We start from the raw sequence: 21,427 nt of genomic DNA, 5'->3' as shown, positions 1-21,427 counted from the left end.
ATATTTGCTTTTTAAAAATTCATCCTTTTAAATTTTTTATTTCATTTATTTTTTTAGAGACAGGGCCACCCTAGCTGGGGTGCAATGATGTGATCATAGATATGTATCCTCAAATTCCTGGGCTCAAGTAATCCTCCTGCCACAGCCTGCTGAGTAACTAGAACTACAGGTGCATCTACCATGCCTGGCTGATTATTTTTTAGACACAGGGTCTTGCTGTGTTGCCCAGCCTGGTCTCAAACTCTTGGCCTCAAGCAATCCTCCCACTTTGACCTCCCAAAGAATTGGGATTACGTGCATGAGCCACCACACCCAGACCCTAAAAATTTTATATTTCAGAGTACATCATACATTAGCATATGTGCATAATTTATCAATAAATGAGCATATATTAGAGATGCCTGCTCACATTTTTATAAGTGAAGTATGGAACCAAAAAATTAGGACCACTACACTATGCATTTACAGATACTTTTGTCTTTTTTTTCTTTCTCACTCTGTCACCCAGGCTGGAGTGCAGTGGCACGATCTCGGCTCACTGCAGGCTCTACCTCCTGGGTTCAAGCCATTTTCCTGCCTCAGCCTCCCAAGTAGCTGGGACTACCTACCGGGACATGCCACCACACCCAGCTAATTTTGTATTTTTAGTAGAGACAGAGTTTCACCATGTTGGCCAGGCTGGTCTGGAACTCCTGACCTCAAGTGATGCACCGCCTCTGCCTCCTGAAGTGCTGGGATTATAGGCGTGACCCACCATGCTCGGCCTTGTCTTCTTATTTATGTGCATATGTTGGAGGAGGGGGATGTGTGTATGTGTGTGGGTGTGGGTATGTGTATATATAATACATAACATATTTTTTAATATGATTGGTATACTGTACACATTTCTCTCTTTTAATAGTATATATTGTCAGTTCATCTGTCAAGAAACTTTCTTTTTTCTCAGCTACTTAGTATTCCACATTGTAGATGTATCTTAATTTATTTAACTAGTCCCCTAATGATACTTAAGGTATTCCCAATTTTTTGCTGTTATACTGTTGGAGTTATATTGTTGGAGTGGCATCTTTATACAAGCGTGAGTCTGTGCACATAGGCACAGATGTCTCAACTGTCCTGGTTGCATCAGGTTCTGTGAGAAATAAATTTTGATTTTACTGAAATATTGTTGGTTTGTTTCCTAGATGACCACTCTAGAGTCCACCTGACACCGGTTGAAGGGGTTCCAGATTCTGATTACATCAATGCTTCATTCATCAACGTAAGGATCGGGTGCTTTCCCCATCACTTCCCTGCCTGATCATTGCCACTATCTCTTGGCTCCTCCCCAGCTGTGTGTTAGGAGAAATATTTGTCATTTCATGTTTTCCCTGACAAGTCTGGTTTTTTTAAGTGACTGAATTTTTTTTTAAGGTCAGTCAAATAGTTTTAATCATTTTCTATATTTACCCTGTCATCATTCCCTAAGGTTTCCCATGTAGAAATCTGTGTCTAAATATGTATTTTGTGGTAAGAGTCAGTGAATCCTTTATTGAGCTGATTCTAATTACAAACAAAAGTAGGCCTTGCCCTCAACAGTAAAAATAAGGGAGAACAGGACAAGAATACCTGACATGACACCAGCTATATTATATATGTGTGTGTATGTATATATGTGTGTGTGTGTGTGTGTATGTATGTGTATGTGTGTGTGTGTGTATATATATATATATATATATATATATATATATATGACTATCTGGTTAGCCATATGTGAACCAAGGCCTGAGGAAAGAGCTGATACTAAGAGGAGGTTTTTAAAGATGATTTAGAGAATGTTTATAGAACAATCTGTATGAGAGTTCTATACACTCATACAGTGTATAGAAGTTTTTGTTTGGTTGGTTTTGTCTTTGCCAGTAGCCTGAAAAAACACATAAAGAGTTAAGAATATGTTTTATAGGTTTGGGGGAAGCATCCTGTAGAGAGAGTGAATTTGAACAGAAAAAAAGAGAGAGAGAAAGCTGGCAAAAGCAAGTCTGACTCCTGATGCAAGATGCATGAGAAGACTGGATAAAATTTCCGCTTGCATGTTTATAGCAGCATTAGTCATAAAAGCCAGGTGGAAGCACTCCAAGTGTCCATTGACGGAAGAGTGAATAAATTAAATGTGGTACATGCATACAGTGGAATGTTATTCAGCCTTTAAAAAGAAGGAAATTCTAATACATGCTACAACATGGATGAACCTGAAAGACATCATGCTAAGTGAAATAAGCCAGTCACAAAACGACAAGTATTGTATGATTCTACATATAGAATATAGGCTATATATACATATGTAGAGTAGTCAAATTCATAGGGCCAGAAAGTAGAATAGTGGTTGCTGGGGGAGGGAGGAATGAGGAATGGGTACAGAGTTTCAGCTGGGGAAGATGAAAAAGTTCTGTAGACGGATGGTGGTGATGGTTGCACGACAGTGTGAATATACTTAATGCTACAGAACTGTACACTTAAAATGGCTAAAATCAGCCGGGCACGGTGGCTCACACCTGTAATCTCAGCACTTTGGGAGGCCGAGGCGGGTGGATCACTTGAGGTCAGAAGTTTGAGACCAGCCTGGCTAAGATGGTGAAACCCCATCTCTACTAAAAAATAAATAAATAAATAAATACAAAAATTAGCCGGGCGTGGTGGCAGGTGCCTGTAATCCCAGCTACTTGGGAGATTGAGGCAGAGAATTGCTTGAACCCGGGAGGCAGAGGTTGCAGTGAGCCGAGATGGTGCCACTGCACTCCAGCCTGGGCGACAGGGCGAGACTGTCTCAAAAAAAAGAAAAGAGTCAAAATGGCTAAAATCATAAATTTTATGTTGTATTTTACCACAAGAAAAAAAAAGGACACTGATGGAGAGATTAGTGTGAACATAAGAAGGGCTGTTTCTTCCTCTGAGAGTGAAGATAAAGGAGAGGACAGAATGGATAGAGACGACTCGTAGGTGTGGGTAAAGCAAGTTGAGGCAACTCACCTGTGTTCTCATGGTTGTCTACTGAACAGATGGGATGGGACTGTGACATGAGAGCTACAAAAGTTTAGAACAGCTTCTGAGGTCCCTGAGAAAAGGATACCAAAGAGAGAAAGCAAAGGGCATGTCTAGTGGGATGTCATTGATGGGGGTGGGGGGTGCTGAGTTGTGTGATTTTTTTTTTTCTTTTTTTTTCTTCATCTGCACCCTGGGATTGGTGGTAAATGCAGAGAACATGTGGTACTCAGACAAAAGGGAAGGTCAGTGGCTGCTTCAAGTAGTCAGCCAAGGGCTTCAGTTTCAGTAGAAAAGAAAAGCGTTAGGAAGTTGTTCGGAATAAACAACTATTCCTAAGGTGGTAGGATTGAGGAACTGGAGATCTTGAGAAAGTGAAAGAACAGGAGGTTGTGTCCAAAAAATAGGCTATTAGATGGACTTCAAAAATGGGGCAGTCCGGGCATTCTCACTGGAGTGAATTTGCTGAAGTTCCTGTATGTATGTTTAACATTAATGGTTACATGTTTGTAGTTTTAAGGAAAGGAACCCTGACTAGACAAATAATTGTTGTAGTCGATAAGGAAAATGGAGAAAGGCTAGTAATCAGCAGGAATTCCTAGAACTTACATCGAGGATCATGATGAAGAGATTAGGTGGAATAGGTTGACTTCAATGTTATGCAGAAGAGTAGAGCAAGATCAGTTAGTGTGTCCAGCTGTGGGTAAGAGAATACTCAACTAAAAGTTGTCTAGATGGGAACATTTTTTTTTTCTAGAGACAGTCTCACCCTGACACCCAGGCTGGATTACACTGGTATGATCTTGGCTTACTACGACCTCTGCCTCCCGGGCTCAAGCGATTCTCATGCCTTAGCCTCCCGAGTAGCCAGGATTACAGACATATGCCACCATGCCCAGCTAATTTTTTGTATTTTTAGTAGAGACGGTGTTTCGCTATGTTGGCCAGGCTGGTCTTGAACTCTGAGCCTCAAGTGATCCACCTGTCTCTGCCTCCCAAAGTGCTGGGATTACAGGCGTGAGCCACCGTGCCCAGCTGGGAACATTTATTTGTCTCATATACTATGAAAGCAAATGGAGACCAGTTCTTGAGTTGGCTGATTCCATGGGTCAGTGACATACTTACAAACCCAGGTGCTTCCATCTTCCTACTCAGTTATCCTTAGCCCTGTCAACAGTCTCATGGTCACAAGATGGCTGCAGCAGTCCCAAGCATTCCTTATAAACACAGCATCCAGCACAGAAGAGGAACATATCTGCCTATGCTTTTCTCTCTATTAGGGAGCAAGGCTTTTCACGGAATCCTCCCCACCACCCTGTCCTCAGGACCAGCAGGCCAGGGTTAGATCACATATTCACATTCCTCTCTAATCACTGGCTAGGACATTGAGAATGATCATGATTTACCCCTCTGAGCCTAGGGAATGGGCACCTTCCAAGCCAGTGAAAGGTTAGTGTCCAAACAAAATTGTGGCTCTAATGGCAAAGAAGAAAGGGAGGAATGGATTTGAGTTAGTAACCAGCAGCATCTGCCACCGTAACCAGTTTGGTCCCTTCCCACATTGAAGGTGAAAACTGACAAAAATTAATTGTATGTTAAGGCTGTTAAGCAGCTGAGATGGGGATCTCTTCATGGTAATGGCACAGTAGAAAGAAACAGCCTTATCCCTTGACCATGTTTATTTAGAGCTTACACTAGGGCATTCCATAATGCCTTGATGGTTATTAGACAGTTATTAGTAGGCAGAGTTTAGATGAAGAGGGTTAAATGGGGGAACTTATGAATTCAGTGAAGGAACAAAAGCAGGGAAAAACCTGTGGTTAACCATAAGTTTGAAGCAGGGATTAAAGATTTGGATTTCACAGTTTATTAAACTCAGTCAACATTTTTTGAGCACCTGCTGTGTGCCAAGCACTGTGGGTAGGCTTAAAGGTTACAGAGGTAAGATGTAATCCCTCGTATACTACACAGGTAGTTAGGTTGTTTCCTGTAATGTGCTACCTGTGCAAAGGAGGTATCGCCAGGTTCTGTGGAGTTCAGAGAAAAAACATTCAGCCCAGCCTGTTAACCCAGTAGAGCTCATTATTGAAGAGTGAGTCAGAGTTCAGGAGAAGAAAGTTGGGCAGAAACTTCAAAGCAAAGGAGAAACATAAGCAAAGTCACAGAGACTAGAAACAGCAGTCTTAAGTTATAAGGTATAAGATGGGAAGTGGTGGGAGATGAGACTTGATCTTGAAAGGTAGTGGATGTCAAGTGTGTCCACTGGAGTTCTTACTTGCAGACTATAGAGTGTACTTTTCATCCACTCTTTTAAGCAGAAAGGGGTTTATTATAAGATACTGGGTACCTTAGCAAAACCTGTGGAAGGGCCAGTGAGCCAAGCTCAGATGCTGCTCAGCAAAGAGCAGAGCAGCTATAAATGTATGCAGCATGTGACTGTCGTAGTGAAACCTCTGCACAGTGCTGCAGAAGAACTGGATGCTTCTACTACCGTGCTTGCCCAAAGACCAGATTTCTAGCACAGTCGTTATCTCATGTTGCTCATTTCTACCCCAAGTCTTGTGTGGGAGCATCTGCTAGGAAGAAGCTAGGTCTCGTGGATTGCTGAGCTGCTAGGGAGTCTGGGAAATTTAGCTGTAAATAGTCAAGCTAGAAGGGAGCAGGAGTGGGTACTAAGTGAACCACCTTATAGTGTCTGCCAGTTTTCAGTACAGCTGAGGGGTTTTGATGAATTTATCTAGGCCGTGGGGTACCATTGAAAAGTGTTCAAGGCAAGGAGTAGTGTGGCCACATTTACATATTGATCACTGGGGCTATCATGTACAACATGGATTTAGGAGGGGCCAGTTGGGGGCTATTGCAATAGCAGGTAGGTCACAAATGATGAGGGTTGACAAGGAAGCGGCAACAAAGTGAAAACTACGTAGAGGTAGAATTTAGCAGGAATTGGTGGTTGATTTATATATGAGAGAGTAGAGGGTGATATATCCATGTAGGTGTATCCAGCATACAAGTTGGTCATATCTAGAGCTGTGGACTTGGAAGTAATAAAAGAGTGGGCCAAGAACAGAGCCCTTGGACCCACAGCCCCTGCCAGGCACATTGAACAGGTGCCCATGGGTGAGATGGAAGGAGACACCAAGAGAAGAGAGTATCTGAGAAGGCGAAGAGTAAAGCATGGCTCAGGAAGCGTTTGGCAGTGAAGAGGGTTATGTGCAGATTAGAGATCAGTGGGAAAAAGGAACAGATTTTCTTTGGACTTAGTGTGTAGGGCAGCATCCTTTGCTGAAGCAAATTCAGAGGCCGTTTGTTGCATCCTTTTTGTGGGCTGCTAGTTAACACTTATCAAACCCTTTTTTCCCCTAACATTATTGAGGTATAATATATATATAAAATTCACCCATTTTAAGTGAGAATTCAGGGATTTTTTGGTAAGTTTACCAAATTATGCAGCCATCACCGTAAATGTCTTAGAACATTTTCTAACAACTTTATTGAGGTGTAATTCAAATACCATGTATTTCACCCAGAGTTTATAATTCAGTGTTTTTTTAAGTATATTCACAGATAAATGCAGCCCATCACCAGTTTTAGAACATTGTCATCCCCTCAAAAGAAGAACCTTACACTCTAGCTGTTGCCCCCTTAGTTTTAGAACACATTGCTGACCTCAAAAAGAACTTCAGTGTCTAAATACAATTAATCTCCATTCTCACCCCCCTGGCCATCACTTAACTTTTTTCATAGAGAACTAAGACCACACACATGGATCTTGAAGGGAACTAGGCACCATGGAGTAGTGGTGAAAGGCCTAGGAAAGTGGGGTCTGTAGTTTGGGAAACACATAGGTCAGCTAACCTAACACTGTTCACAGGAGGAGATGAAACAGAGGCAGTGGCACAGTTGGCAGGTGGGCTTCCAGCCTAGAACCTTAGGAGAAACCAGTTTCCTTACTCATTTTTAGATGTCTAAGAATATATAGGATTTTTTATTTTTTTTTTGAGACGGAATTTCACTCTTGTTGCCCAGGCTGAAGTGCAATGGCGTGATCTCACTGCAACGTCTGCATCTGGGGTTCAAGCAATTCTCCTGCCTCAGCCTCCCGAGTAGCTGAGATTACAGGCATGCACCACCACACCTGCTAATTTTGTATTTTTAGTAGAGATGGGGTTTCTCCATGTTGGTCATGCTGGCCTCAAACTCCCTACCTCAGGTGATCTGCCCACCTCGGCCTCCCAAAGTGTTGGGATTAGAGGCATGAGCCACCGCGCCCAGCCTAGAATATATAGGATCTTTAGACGTGTTTCTTTTTACTGGTAGGAATGTAGCTACCACCTAGAGCCCACTGAGATTCAGCTTTCAGAATCTAGAGACATCTCAGGAGCCAGGGAGCCACATTTCATCTTTCCCTTGAACAGAACACAAGATCAATGGCTTTGCCTCATTCTCATTACTCTGTATTAGTTAAGCAGTGCCGCCACATCACTGTACAGGCATGTTTTCAGGAAGGCATATGGCGCACTCCTGGTAAGATGGGGCAGGAAGCATTTTGGGGCTGGGCCTTCCAACCAGGTGTTCAGGCTGTTCAGGGCCCACGTGCTGCAATGAGAATTTAGCAGTGCCTCCTCATGGAGCAGGAATATGATGCGCTTAACATATTCATAAGGACTTCTCAGTTTTAGTTATAAGTTTAGTAATATAAGCAGAATTTAACATCCAGAATTAAGGCTATTTCCATTTCCATTCTCTAATAAATAAAAACATTTGTTGAAACTTAAATTGCTCTTCTCAGTGAAAACTTTAACAAGTCTTTTGTTGCTGGCTAAACATATCCATCTCTGAGGCCTAAAGCTTTCTCCTTCTGTGTTGGGCAGCAACCCTGCCCTGCCCTTGTTTGAACTGAAATTGAAAGTGGCTCCTCAGACCAGGCACGGTGGCTCACACGTGTAATCCCAGTACTTTGGGAGGCCAAGGTGGGCGGATCATCTGAGGTCAGGAATTTGAGAGCAGCCTGGCCAACATGGTGAAACCCTGTCTCTAATTGTTGTAAACATACAAAAATTAGCCGGCCATGATGGCTCATGCTTGTGATCCCAGCTCCTTGGGAAGCTGAGGCAGGAGAATCACTTGAACCCGGGAGTGAGAGGTTGCCGTGAGCCAAGATCGCACCACTGCACTCCAGCCTGGGTGACAGAGCAAGACTCCGTCTCAAAAAAAAAAAAAAAAAAAAGAAAGTGGCTCCTCAGATTTAGGCCCCTTCTTATATTTGGCCATTGCCTTGCAGCCTTGTACTTCACATTGCCACCCTGGTGTTGGTGTGACATGGTATCCCATCCCTGAAGCTGCCTCCCTTGTTACTCACCTTGTTGCTGTCTGAGAAAGGAAATGGGTGATTCACAATCCTTAAATCAAGTGGCTTTCTCTTACCTAGAACTTCTGAATTGAACATACATTTAAACAATGACGTTGAAAAGATGTATAACTAGAGCAATAAAGACTGAAAAAGAAAGCTGCGGCCAGTTGTTAGTTTTTCTGAGGCTCCTTATCTGTTAAGTGGCACCCCAGGCTCCCTTGCTCTTGTCTCCTACTGCCTGTGATGGAGAAACCTCTTGCTGAACACTGGGAGCTACTTCACCACACTCACAGGCTATTCCCAGAAAGATTTTGCACCTGGGTAAAGCATCTTTGAGAAAATAACCTGTTGTCTTTCCCAGAGTGAACCCAGCTTCATCCCTGGAACTACCACATATGCTTTTCCCCTGGTGGGTTCTTAACCTGTTAACACTGAAATCTACATTGTTAGCTGCTGATAAAGCATCAGAAACATGGTCTAATCTAGGAGTCAGTATTTGGATTTCTTTTTTCTTTTTTCTTTCTTTTTTTTTTTTTTTTTTTTTTTTTGGAGATGGAGTCTTGCTCTGTCACCAAGGCTGGAGTGCAGTGGCGCAATCTTGGCTCAGTGCAACCTCCACCTCCCAGGTTCAAGCAATTCTCTTGCCTCAGCCACCCTAGTAGCTGGAATTACAGGAGTGCACCACCACGCCCAGCTAATTTTTGTATTTTAGTAGAGATGGGGTTTCACCATGTTGGCCCCATGCTCTCGCACTCTTAACCTCAGATGATCTGCCCACCTCAGCCTCCCAAAGTTCTGGGATTACAGGTGTGAGCTACCACACCTGGCCTAGATTTCTTATTCTAGAATTTATTAATAATTCAATTTGAGAAGACTACCTAGACTGTTTGAGTTTTGTAATCTCTCATTCGTAGCTCTAAAGCTAATCCCTTGTGAATATCTAGACTGGAAATCCTTGTTAAGTACCTGCACCTTTTCAGGTTTTGTTAACTGGTTGGAGTCAGACTGGAGAATTTCATTTCTATTCATTTTTGGTTTTCTCTTTCTTTTTCTTTCCTTCCCCACACCCCAGGGCTACCAAGAAAAGAACAAATTCATTGCTGCACAAGGTAAAGTAATGACAACTTTTTACTTTTAGATTTAACCATGATCACATAATGGGTTTGGGTTTTTTCTCCCAAATGCTGAGTGGATTAACCAGAATGCTGTAGCTTTTCTGTAATTTTTACCACCTAAAAGAATTGTAATCCATCTTGTAAAGAATTGTAATCCAGCCTTCATCTTGATGACTTAGTATCCAGGGATCCATTAAAAGAAGTCTTTTTGTATATGTATATTAAAAAGACTGGAAAAGGCTGTATACACAAAACACAGTCATAATGAGGCCGTCTGTCCTTGGGCCTAGTTAACCTTAGGTTCCAGCCAGGCTGCTCAGAGTTCGAATTAGGAATCAGTTTCCAGAGAGGATCAGCCACCTCACAGGGTCCAGGCTGGTTCTCCCCCAGCTCATGGGCCTGAGCCTCACCATTATTCACAGATAGTTGGTCTAGGAACTCTCAGATCAGGGACCCAGCACCATGTCCTTTATGTATTCTACACACATCTCCAGGCCTGCTGTTCTAACAACTGTCTTCACTCTGAACCCTAGCAAAAATATCTGGATGTTTGCAGCATTAAAAAGTAATTGAGGCTGGGCAGGGTGGCTCATGCCTGTAATCCTAACACTTTGGGAGGCCAAGACAGGTGGATCGTTTGAGCCCAGGAGTTCAAGATCAGCCTGGGCAACATAGTGAAACCCCACCTCTACTAAAAATTAGCCAGGAGTGGTGGCACGCACCTGTGATCCCAGCTACTTGGGAGGCTGAGGCACAAGAATCACTTGAACCCGGGAGCTGGAGGTTGCAGTGAGCTGAGATCACACTGCTGTACTCCAGCCTGGGTGACAGAGTGAGACTTTGTCTCAAGAAAAAGAGTCTTTAGGGACTACAAGATTTATAAAAACAGTTCTCCTCCCTTTTCTTTTCACTTTTTTAGTCTAATGCCCCTGGGGCAACCATTTTTATCTGTTGGCTTCTTATGGTAGATGACATCATCTGATCCCCTTACAGAGCACCTCCCCCTCAGTCAGACAGACGTGTACCCACGTATCCTCCCTACTCTCCCAGAAGAGTCAAATCACAATTTGGGGTTAAGGTAATATTTATTATTATTATGAGTTTACAAATATTCACAGCCGAAACACACAGTATTATGTTATTTTTTGTATAGTTTTTTCCCCCTTTTTTTTTAGTCATTGTGTTTTTTATATACCTACCACTGATTTTCCTCCCAAACTCTTTACCAGAAGTATATATCTTCTGTCAGTACCTTTAGATACATGAGGTTTAATTTTTTTATCTTGGGATCCTTCTAGAATCTTCTTTCTTCGGTTGCACTGTGGATTGGTTGCTCTCTATCCTCTGGCAGAGTTATCATTCTAAGACCAGTACCCTGGGAATTCCATTAGCCTCTCTGCTGTGTTGGATCTCATTTATTTTCATCTGTTTGCCTCTCATTTTTGTTTAGAATTTTCTAGTGACTTTCCGAAAAAGGTTATATGGGAGGTAAATTTTGAATTCTAGCCTGAACAAGTCATCCAACCTTTCTGGGGCTGATGACACCCACCTCAGAGCATAATAGGAAGGAGTAAATGCCATATGAAGCACTTAGCTCACTGTCAGGTCCATAATGTAGGTATTCTGTGAGCAGTCATGATTTCTAATTCCCAACTGTAATATCCTTGGGAGACATCATTCGTGTTCTGTTTATATTTTGACAGCCTTCCACCCAGCCCCATCCTAGTGCAGTGCCTGGCACATACATGGTAGAAACATGGAAAATACTCAATTAGTAACGGGGTGGATGGATACATGGGTTAGATATTTAGCTGGGGACATTTGGGCACAAGCTTCCAAAAGTCAGGAATGGATGTTCCCAGCCTCCCAGCATCTTTTTTCTTGGTGTATATTCTCTTCATTTTTGCTGTTGGCTACTTTAGGACCAAAAGAAGAAACGGTGAATGATTTCTGGCGGATGATCTGGGAACAAAACACAGCCACCATCGTCATGGTTACCAACCTGAAGGAGAGAAAGGAGGTAAGTGGAGAAATTGGGTGTGAACAGCAGAGGGATCACTCTGCATATAAGCTCTGAGTTCAAGCCTGGCTGTCTACCCTTTGTGGGTGCTGTACCAGTAGTTCATCCAGAAAGACACAGGCTGAAGTCTATCAGACTTTGCTATGGCCTGGAAGCCCCAGATATGAACCTCAGGTGTGTGCCTAGAGCACATTCCCTGTATTTGGTAGTCAAACAACTCACCCTGGTTCCAGAGCAGCCTGAAAGAGACTGACTTGGGCCATCAGCTAAGGAAAAGCCTCAGAGGGGTTTTTTTGTTGTTGTTTTGTTTTTTGAGACGGAGTCTTGCTCTGTCGCCCAGGCTGAAGGGCAGTGGTGCCATCCCGGGTCACTGCAAGCTCCGCCTCCCGGGTTCACGCCATTCTCCTGCCTCAGCCTCCCGAGTACCGCCCGTCACCACGTCCAGCTAATTTTTTGTATTTTTTTAGTAGAGACGGGGTTTCACTGTGTTAGGCAGGATGGTCTCGATCTCCTGACCTCGTGATCCACCCGCCTCGGCCTCCCAAAATGCTGGGATTATAGGTGTGAGCCACCGCACCCGGCCCACAGAGGGGCTTTTTTCCCCTGGTTTCTCTAGTCCCTTATTTCCCTGGTTTTCTGCCCCACCTGCTGAGGCCTTTGGTATATCCTGGATCAGCAGAGGGAGCTTTATGAACTGAGACCCTGCAAGCCAAAGGGAATTTGAGGCCTTGGCCTGATCCTGGAGGCAGCCTCCTAACTGGGCCTTTTCCTTTTGTGGCTACCAAGTGCATGCCTGGCCTAACCAGCTCCATCACTGGGCCACAGCCAGAGCCAATTCTGGGTCCTGGGGTCGAGCCCCAGAGAGGAATACCTATTTGTTACCGTCTTTCTCAAGGATGGCCCTTGAGTCACCTTGATCCTAGGGTATCGGGTGTCGTGATCAACAACTCCACAGTGGTATGGGAAGACAGTGCTAGGGCTGGGCTTTAGGTTAGTTTCCTCCAACCAAACCTCTTGCTCTTGGAAGCTATCCAAAGCTCAGGCAACAGAAAAAGCTCTAGGCCTCTCATGGCAGGTTTACAGTCTGCATCAGTCCACTCTGGTGGCCCCCTCATAGCAGGCTGCTGGTTCGAGGGGTTCAAACAGGCTTTCTCCTAGAGCATGACCTGAAATGTTGTGAAAGTGCAGATTTTGTAGGTAAGATGGCTTCAGATTCGCCCTGAACCAAGGGAGTGTGGGTGGGAAACATTGAGAAGTATGGGGCTAGGGCTGTGTATAACTTAGGAGACTGTGCTCAATAGGATGGCGGCTAAGGAACTTGAGAAAAGGGCAAATTTGAATAAGTAAGTGTGCAACTGCCTGAGATAGAGAAGAGGTCAAAGGGCCCTCTGGGGGACTTTAATCTGGGCTTTGTGGGCTCTTCCTTCCAGACCCTTTGCATCTGCCCTGGGCAGGAGGTCTAAGGTCAGGGAATGTATGTCTTTTTCTTTCCAGTGCAAGTGCGCCCAGTACTGGCCAGACCAAGGCTGCTGGACCTATGGGAATATTCGGGTGTCTGTAGAGGATGTGACTGTCCTGGTGGACTACACAGTACGGAAGTTCTGCATCCAGCAGGTACTATCTCCTCTGTCCTTTCTCAGTTCTTATGTTGGATCTGCTGACCACTAAGAGGGAACAGGCTGGATCATCCCCCTGTACTCAGGGTGGTCAGAAGTTGCTCAGTATGCAGTATATGAATTCTGAAACCAGAGATCTGGGCTCAGGGGAACTTGTCTGTCAAAGCTAAAGGAGCAGTATTTTCATGACTGGTGAAAAATTACCTGTTGAGATGAAGTCTGATCATTTAGATATGACCAAGCACTGTGGAAAGGGAGCGTGAGAAGGCAGTGCAGTCTCCTAGGTGCTTGACTCACCTTTCTCCTCCTTTCCTACTCCAAAGACTCCTGACGTCAAGGATGTGATGGGCCTGCCCCTGGCCCTCCAGGCAACCCTGGAGACCTGAGCAAAGGTCACCTTCAGCCAAGGGGCAGTGTGGTACTGCGAAAAGAGGACTTAGCTGGGAGCACTGCATTGTAGTTCTGACCCTGCCACTGACTAGTTGTGAGACCTTGTGTCTGTGGTTAACTAACTCCCCTGGGTACACTTACTTTTCCATTGTCACTGACAACCACAGCTGTCACCTTCCCTCCCCTGGTACTGCCCACCCTTGGGTATCAGGGCCAACACACAGGATCTCCTCACTTCACAGGTGGGCGACATGAGCAACAGAAAGCCACAGCGCCTCATCACTCAGTTCCACTTTACCAGCTGGCCAGACTTTGGGGTGCCTTTTACCCCGATCGGCATGCTCAAGTTCCTCAAGAAGGTGAAGGCCTGTAACCCTCAGTACGCAGGGGCCATCGTGGTCCACTGCAGGTCAGTGTGGCCTGACCCTTGTCCCCCCACCCCCACATTTTGCCCCCATGGCCAGAGCAGGGGAACAGCACAAGGGCCCTGGCTGAGGAGGCTGGTACAGAGTAGATGACCTACTGGGGCACCAGCGCAACAGCCAGAGACTCCAAGTTCTAGTGCAGGGTGGAGAATATGACGAGGAAGTAGGGTAGGGCAGTCCTCCAAGATTAGGAGTTGGGAGACCCTGCTATGAAGCCAAAAGACTGGGTCAAGTGCTGGCCATGTATTTTTGCAGCCTTTGGACCCTTCTAGCTGGAGGTCAGGATTCAGGACGTACTGGAGTTCTTGGCTCCTGGAGAGTCCCAGCTCTACCCCATTCAGAATTAGGATTTAGACCCTGAAGGAAGAGCCCTCGCCTGTGTTGCCCCTCCCTATCTGCTCCCACAAGGCAGGCCGGCCATCACTATAACCCCTTGCTCTCTGGCTACAGTGCAGGTGTAGGGCGTACAGGTACCTTTGTCGTCATTGATGCCATGCTGGACATGATGCATACAGAACGGAAGGTGGACGTGTATGGCTTTGTGAGCCGGATCCGGGCACAGCGCTGCCAGATGGTGCAAACGGATGTGAGTGATCTGTGGGTCAGGTGAGGGTGGGGGGTTCCAGGGCTAAAACATCTGCCTACATTGAGGATTCACTCAGTCTCACAGGTTATTGTAAATGATTACTATAGAGTGTGATTGTGGGGGAAAGAAAGATAGATCACACTGTTACTGTGTCTATGTAGAAAAAGGAAGACACAAGAAACTCCATTTTGTTCTGTACTAAGAAAAATTCTTCTGCCTTGAGATGCTGTTAATCTGTAACCCTAGCCCCAACCCTGTGCTCGCAGAAACATATGCTGTATTGGCTCAAGGTTTAATGGATTTAGGGCTGTGCAGGATGTGCTTTGTTAAAAATGTGTTTGCAGGCAGTATGCTTGGTAAAAGTCATCGCCATTCTCCAGTCTCAAGCACCCAGGGACACAATGCACTGCGGAAGGCCTCAGGGACCTCTGCCCAAGAAAGCCTGAGTGTCATCCAAGGTTTCTCCCCACTGAGACAGCCTGAGATACGGCCTCGTGGGAAGGGAAAGACCTGACCGTCCCCCAGCCCGACACCCATAAAGGGTCTGTGCTGAGGAGGATTAGTGAAAGAGGAAGGCCTCTTTGCAGTTAAGATAAGAGGAAGGCATCTGTCTCCTGCTCGTCCCTGGGAATGGAATGTCTTGGTGTAAAACCCGATCATACATTCTATTTACTGAGATAGGAGAAAACCGCCTTATGGCTGGAGGTGAGATATGCTGGTGGCAATACTGCTGTTTACTGCACTGAGATGTTTGTGTAAAGTCAGACATAAATCTGGCCTACGTGCACATCAAGGCACAGCACACCTTTCCTTAAACTTATTTATGACACACAGTCCTTTGCTCACATGTTTTTCTGCTGACCCTCTGCCCACCATTACCCTATAGTCCTGCCACATCCTCTTCACCGAGATGGTAGAGATAGTGATCAATAAATACTGAGGGAGCTCAGAGACCAGTGCTGGTGCATGTCCTCCGTATGCTGAGCACCGGTCCCCTGGCCCGCTGTTCTTTCTCTATACTTTGTCTCTGTGTCTTCTTTCTTTGCTCAGTCTCTCGTCCCATCTGACGAGAAACGCCCACAGGTGTGGAGGGGCTAGCCCCTTTCATGTGATGAAGGGCTCTTATAAATTATGTATTCAAAGAAATTGAGCACAGAGGAGGTTGTGGTTTCATGCCTGGGAGAGTCAGGAAGGCAGATGACAGGTTACTGGACTTCAAGGATTAGGGAACAGGCAGCTGAAAGAGCCAGTGCCCAGAGACATGATGAAGCTCGGCCACATCTGGGAGCAGCAGTGAGGTTGGCTCTGCAGTTGGGGCATAGCACCAGGAGGGAGGCAGGGACCAGACTATCACGGGCTTTGGGTGTCTCCAGTTTCTGACAGCCCCTTCAGACTATTAAATCTGCACTCTCAGAATGAGCAGGAATTGAGTTTGTCCTTCTCTCCAGGCGTCCACCACCCCCAAGATAGACCTGGACCCTTCTTCCCAAGTAAAGCACCCCCACAGGGACTCCTGCATTTCAAGTCCCACTTCACTAAATTGGGATAATAAGAGGGAGTCCTTTTATTCCTGCTAGGATCAAAGGAGGAATGGACTGGAGTGAAGTGGGGGTAGGAGCGGGTGATCTGGCATGAGAACTATGTTGTATGTAACCAAGAACTTGTGTGTCATTCATGTTTCAGATGCAGTATGTCTTCATATACCAAGCCCTTCTGGAGCATTATCTCTATGGAGATACAGAACTGGAAGTGACCTCTCTAGAAACCCACCTGCAGAAAATTTACAACAAAATCCCAGGGACCAGCAACAATGGATTAGAGGAGGAGTTTAAGGTGAGTTGGAGCTGGATAACCTCCTTCAGACTGAAGGATCCTTGTAATCTGGGGAACATGGGACGCCTGACTGTGCATTTGCCAACAGTGAATCCCCTTGTGAGGCATGCCAGTGGTTAAGGAGATGGTCCTTTACTCGTACTCTAGTAATTCTCGACTCATCCTGCACGTTGGAATCACTTTGGTTGTGTTTGAGTAGGGAGAAGCAGGCAACAGTATTTTAAGGCCCCTAGCCCTCCGAGGTGATTATGATACACAGCAAGAGCAGTTTTTTGTGTAAGAGCCAGATAATAAATATTTTAGGCTTTGCAGGCCACATGGTTTCTATCCAGCTACTTAGTGCTGTCTTTGTAACACAAAGGCAGCCGTAACCAATAGGTAAATATAATGAGTGTGGCTGTTTTATAAAACTTTATTTGCAGGCAGCAGGCAGCAGGCCAGATTTGGCTTCTGGACCTTAGATCACTGATGGCTTCTATATGCCACTAGACAATGGTTCTCAACACCACCTAAGGCATATGTCACACTGTCATCAGTAAAAGTGCTTTCCCAGGCTGGGCACAGTGGCTCACGCCTGTAATCCCAGCACTTCGGGAGGCTGAGACAGGTGGATCATGAGGTCAGGAGTTCGAGACCAGCCTGGCCAATATGGTGAAACCCCGTCTCTACTAAAAATACAAAAAGTAGCCGGGCATGATGGCACACGCCTGTAGTCCCAGCTACTCAGGAGGCTGAGGTGAGAGAATTGCTTGAACCCGGAAGGCAGAGGTTGCAGTGAGCCGAAATCGTGCCACTACACTCCAGCCTGGGCGACAGAGCGAGACTCCATCTCAAAAAAAAAAAAAAGTGCTTTCTGAGAAGCAGGAGATTCTGGGTTGGGGTGGGGAGGACCACTTAGAGAAGTTCTTCTCAGATATAGTATGTGCACAGATTTCTTTGGGATCCTGTCAAGATGTGGGTTCTGCCAGGCACGGTGGCTCATGCCTGTAATCCCAGCACTTTGGGAGGCCAAGTCAGGCAGATCACCTGAGGTCAGGAGTTCAAGACCAGCCTGGCCAACATGGTGGAACCCCATCACTACTAAAAGTACAAAAATTAGCCAGGCATGGTGGCACATGCCTGTAATCCCAGCTACTTGGGAGGCTGAGGCAGGAGAATCACTTGAACCCAGGAGGCAGAGATTGCAGTGAGCTGAGATTGTGCCACTGCACTCCAGCCTGGGTGACAGAGCAAGACTCTGTCTCAAAAAAAAAAAAAAAAAAAAAAAGATATAGGTTCTGATTCAGCAGGTATGAGTTAAAGCTTGAGATTCTGCATGTCTTTTTTTTTTTTTTTGAGATGGAGTTTCACTCTTGTCACCCGGGCTGGGGTGCAATGGCGCAATCTCAGCTCACTGCAACCTCTGCCTCCCGGGTTCAAGGGATTCTTCTGTCTCAGCCTCCTAAGTAGCTGGGTCTACAGGCACGTGCCACTACCCCCAGCTAATTTTTAGTAAAGACAGAGTTTCACCATGTTGGCCAGGCGGGTCTCAAACTCCTAACCTCAGTTGATTGCCCACCTTGGTCTCCCAAAGTGCTGGGATTACAGGCATGAGCCACCATGCCCAGCTTGAGATTCTGCATTTCTAATAAGATAAGCCAACACTGCTGGTGTATGGGCTACACTTAGAGTAGCAAATGTCAAGAAGGAGCCTCGATCAGGAGAAGGGAGGATGCAATTCTGAATAAGTTTTTTTGAAGAGCCTTAGGCAGCCTCTGGGGGTGGAACTGCAGAGTGGACACACTCCCTCCTACGATGCTGGAATCCCTTGCTCCAGGATCACAAAATTCCAAGCCAGGAGAATCTCAGGAGAGTCCACAGGAGCCTGGAAGGTAGCATTTCCCAAACAGTCTCTTGGCTTCGGGGTTCCAACAAGAACATATGGGAACAGAGGTCAGGGCCCTGGTGAGAAGAGCAGTATGGAGCCAGAGTGGCCTGGAGGTGCAGGCCAAGTGACAGGCATAATCTTGTCAAGTTCAGTTACTGGGATCAGTAATGTTTCCCCTGCCCTTCCCAATTCAGAAGTTAACATCAATCAAAATCCAGAATGACAAGATGCGAACTGGAAACCTTCCAGCCAACATGAAGAAGAACCGTGTTTTACAGATCATTCCATGTAAGAGCTCTCCCTCCACTCCAAAGCCTTATTGCCCCATCCCTCAATTCCCTCCACCCCTTCCACTTCTCAGGTACTAGTTAATGATTGGCGTGTAGACAAGAACCATGGCGTTGCCTCTTGTTGCACCCAGTTAACAACATGGCATTGCCTTTTGTTGCACCTTAGTGGCTTCTGGATATAAAAGAACGTAAAAGCCAAAGGCTTTCTCCCTAATGAGCTAGGAACAGACATGTCCTTGCCCAGCTGGGATTCTGTCTGCCCAGGGCCTGAGGTGGGAGCAATGTAAGGAGAGGGAGAAGACAAATGATATTGGCTAGCCATAAGCCGCTATCCTTCTTACAGATGAATTCAACAGAGTGATCATTCCAGTTAAGCGGGGCGAAGAGAATACAGACTATGTGAACGCATCCTTTATTGATGTAAGTGGTGGGTGTGACCCTTGAGCCCCCAACACCCTATGGAGATTCAGCCAGCACTTGCAGTGCCTCCCTCCCATACCTGCTGGGGAGGATCATGTTTGAATCAGTCAACAAATAGTGAATTGATACTCACCCTGTGCATTAGGTCTGTCCAGCTCCATAGAGCAGAAGGTGGGGGAAAACAGATGGCATGCAGCAGTATAATACCTGGAAGAAAAAGTTCACAGAGCAGACCACAACCAAGAGGAACCTGGCTGCCCTCTGATCTTTCCCATTCCTGCCCTCTTCATCCTAGCTCTAATCCCTGTTCCACTTCCCTGTCTCTTATAGAAAGCAACCAGCTTGTTGGATAGGGTTTCGTCCTTGGCCACAGGGGAGCTCTGTATGGGTTGAGTTTGCCTCCAAGCAGTCCCCATTCCCTTCTAGTGGCCTGTCTTCTCCACTAGTCCCTCTCTGATTAAACCATCCCACCCTTGCAATTAACCTGGCCTGTGCAGGGCTACCGGCAGAAGGACTCCTATATCGCCAGCCAGGGCCCTCTTCTCCACACAATTGAGGACTTCTGGCGAATGATCTGGGAGTGGAAATCCTGCTCTATCGTGATGCTAACAGAACTGGAGGAGAGAGGCCAGGTGAGCTCAAAAGGTCCTGGGTGGTGAGAGACAGAGACAGCATGAAAAGGTGTGTGTGTAAATGGGGACATTGGGAAGGCAAGAAGGTGTTTGGACCTTGTCTTTGACTTATACGGTCCAAACAGTATGTTTGCGTAGTATAAGTACATACTTAAAGGTATATAAATACATATGCATTTCCAGGATTGCCCAGCCAGTTGGTGTCTAAGCAGTCATTAGCTTCTCCCAAGACTGGAAAAGCAATGTGATCTGAGCCTCCAGGTTATTCCCAGACAGCTCACATCCTTTCACTTTCTCCTGAATACAGTCCCCATAGCCTAGCCTTTGCACAGTGCCCCAGGCGGGGCACCCTCTCCTTCCCAATGCCCCAGGCAGGGCAACTAGGTCAAGGTTCTGAGGTGGACCCAATATGAGTGTCCCTAAGAAGGGATTGCCTCATTGCTGACTACATAAAATAAAGCAGTAGAATTTGAGAAATTATACAAACGAGAAACTTATAGTCTAATATTCAGTAATAAGGAAATCTTTTAAAGAAAAAAGCCCTCAGGTCTATTAAAAAGCAGAGTTGTCCGGAAACTCATACTAAAAAGGGACCCTAGCAGTCCCCTAGGTCAACTTCCTCTCAGTATAGGAAACCTCCTAATATTGTTCCTGAGTCAGAATCATACAGCCTCTACTAAGCACATTCAATTTCAGGGATATCTCCCTCACCCCCCACATTATGGGGGGACCCAGTCTGTGTTCTGACAATGCTTATTCTTTTAAAAATTATTTCTGTTGAGGTTGCACATTGCAGCAAATGAGCGGTTCATTATGTCTGGAGTGTCACTTAGCAGGGATGAGAATCTAGAGAATGGGCCTGGAGAGAAGCTAGCAAGGCCTGGTGAGAAAATTCCTTCTAAGCCACAGTGAAGAGTTTGGTCTTCCTAAAGCAATTGAAGAGCCGTTGACAACATCCCATTGTGTTTTTTAAAAAATCCCTCTGGTAGCAGTGAGAAGGACTCATTAGAAATGGGGAAGCTGTGGCAGTAATGCTGGTGGCCTGGACTCGGGTGGTGAGAGGGTGCTGTCCCAGAAAGGGTGAAGTGAGGAGGAATTAAGGATGGCACCCACTCATGACTCATTGAATTTATAGTCAAACATTTAAAATACAAAGTATGTTTTACATTAGTTGTCCCAAGTCACTAGTTGTTCCCCATCTGTACTTGTGTTAACTTTGGTACAAGGCTTTACACATATTTGCTCACCCTGATGTTTCATTACATCAGGGTTTTTTTTTTTTGGTTTTGTTTGTTTGTTTGAGAGAGGGTCTCACTTTGTCACCCAGGCTGGAGTGCAGTGGCACGATCTTGGCTCACTGCAGCCTCAACCTCCCAGGTTCAAGTGATCCTCCCACATAGCCCTCCAAGTAGCTAGGACTAAAGACACGTGCCACCACGCCCGGCTAGTTTTTGTATTTTTTTGTAGAGATGGGGTTTCACCATGTTACCCAGGCTGCTATTGAACTCCTGGGCTCAATTAATCCACCCACCTAGTTGACCCAAAGTGCTAGGATTACAGGTTTGAACCACCGTGCCCGGCATTTTTTTCAATTTTAATCAGTCATTTAACTCATTAGCTATTCTTCCTAGACTTGTATCATGTACCTAATCAACAGACATACTTTGTAGGTCTTCATCGTCTTTTTTTTTTTTTTTTTTTTTTTTTTGAGACGGAGTCTCACTCTATCGCCCAGGCTGGAGTGCAGTGGCACAATATGGCCTCATTGCAACCTCTGCCTCCCAGGTTCTGGCAATTCTCCTGCCACAGCCTCCCTAGTAGCTGGGATTAAAGACACCCACCATCATGCCTGGCTAATTTTT

At 45.6% G+C, this 21,427-nt stretch overlaps 1 protein-coding gene across 7 annotated transcripts in view; it reads left to right on the top strand.

Annotated features, from left to right (window-relative positions):
* The window catches only part of PTPRA (protein tyrosine phosphatase receptor type A), a 171,567-nt gene that overhangs the window by 141,144 nt on the left and 8,996 nt on the right, over positions 1 to 21,427 (top strand). For all 7 annotated transcript variants that reach the window (XM_063659540.1, XM_054466628.2, XM_054466625.2 and 4 more), the window contains 10 exons: positions 1,185 to 1,261; positions 9,444 to 9,480; positions 11,409 to 11,506; positions 13,001 to 13,120; positions 13,755 to 13,921; positions 14,388 to 14,523; positions 16,207 to 16,356; positions 18,418 to 18,511; positions 18,857 to 18,933; positions 19,431 to 19,565. In XM_063659540.1, the coding sequence (XP_063515610.1) occupies positions 1,185 to 1,261; positions 9,444 to 9,480; positions 11,409 to 11,506; positions 13,001 to 13,120; positions 13,755 to 13,921; positions 14,388 to 14,523; positions 16,207 to 16,356; positions 18,418 to 18,511; positions 18,857 to 18,933; positions 19,431 to 19,565 (1,091 nt within the window). The remainder of the gene's footprint in view (positions 1 to 1,184; positions 1,262 to 9,443; positions 9,481 to 11,408; positions 11,507 to 13,000; positions 13,121 to 13,754; positions 13,922 to 14,387; positions 14,524 to 16,206; positions 16,357 to 18,417; positions 18,512 to 18,856; positions 18,934 to 19,430; positions 19,566 to 21,427) is intronic.

The sequence above is a fragment of the Pongo pygmaeus genome, chromosome 21 (assembly GCF_028885625.2).
Source record: "Pongo pygmaeus isolate AG05252 chromosome 21, NHGRI_mPonPyg2-v2.0_pri, whole genome shotgun sequence".
Lineage (NCBI taxonomy): Eukaryota > Metazoa > Chordata > Mammalia > Primates > Hominidae > Pongo > Pongo pygmaeus.
Note: the sequence above shows the minus strand (reverse complement) of the source record. Positions and strands in the feature narration are given on the sequence as shown.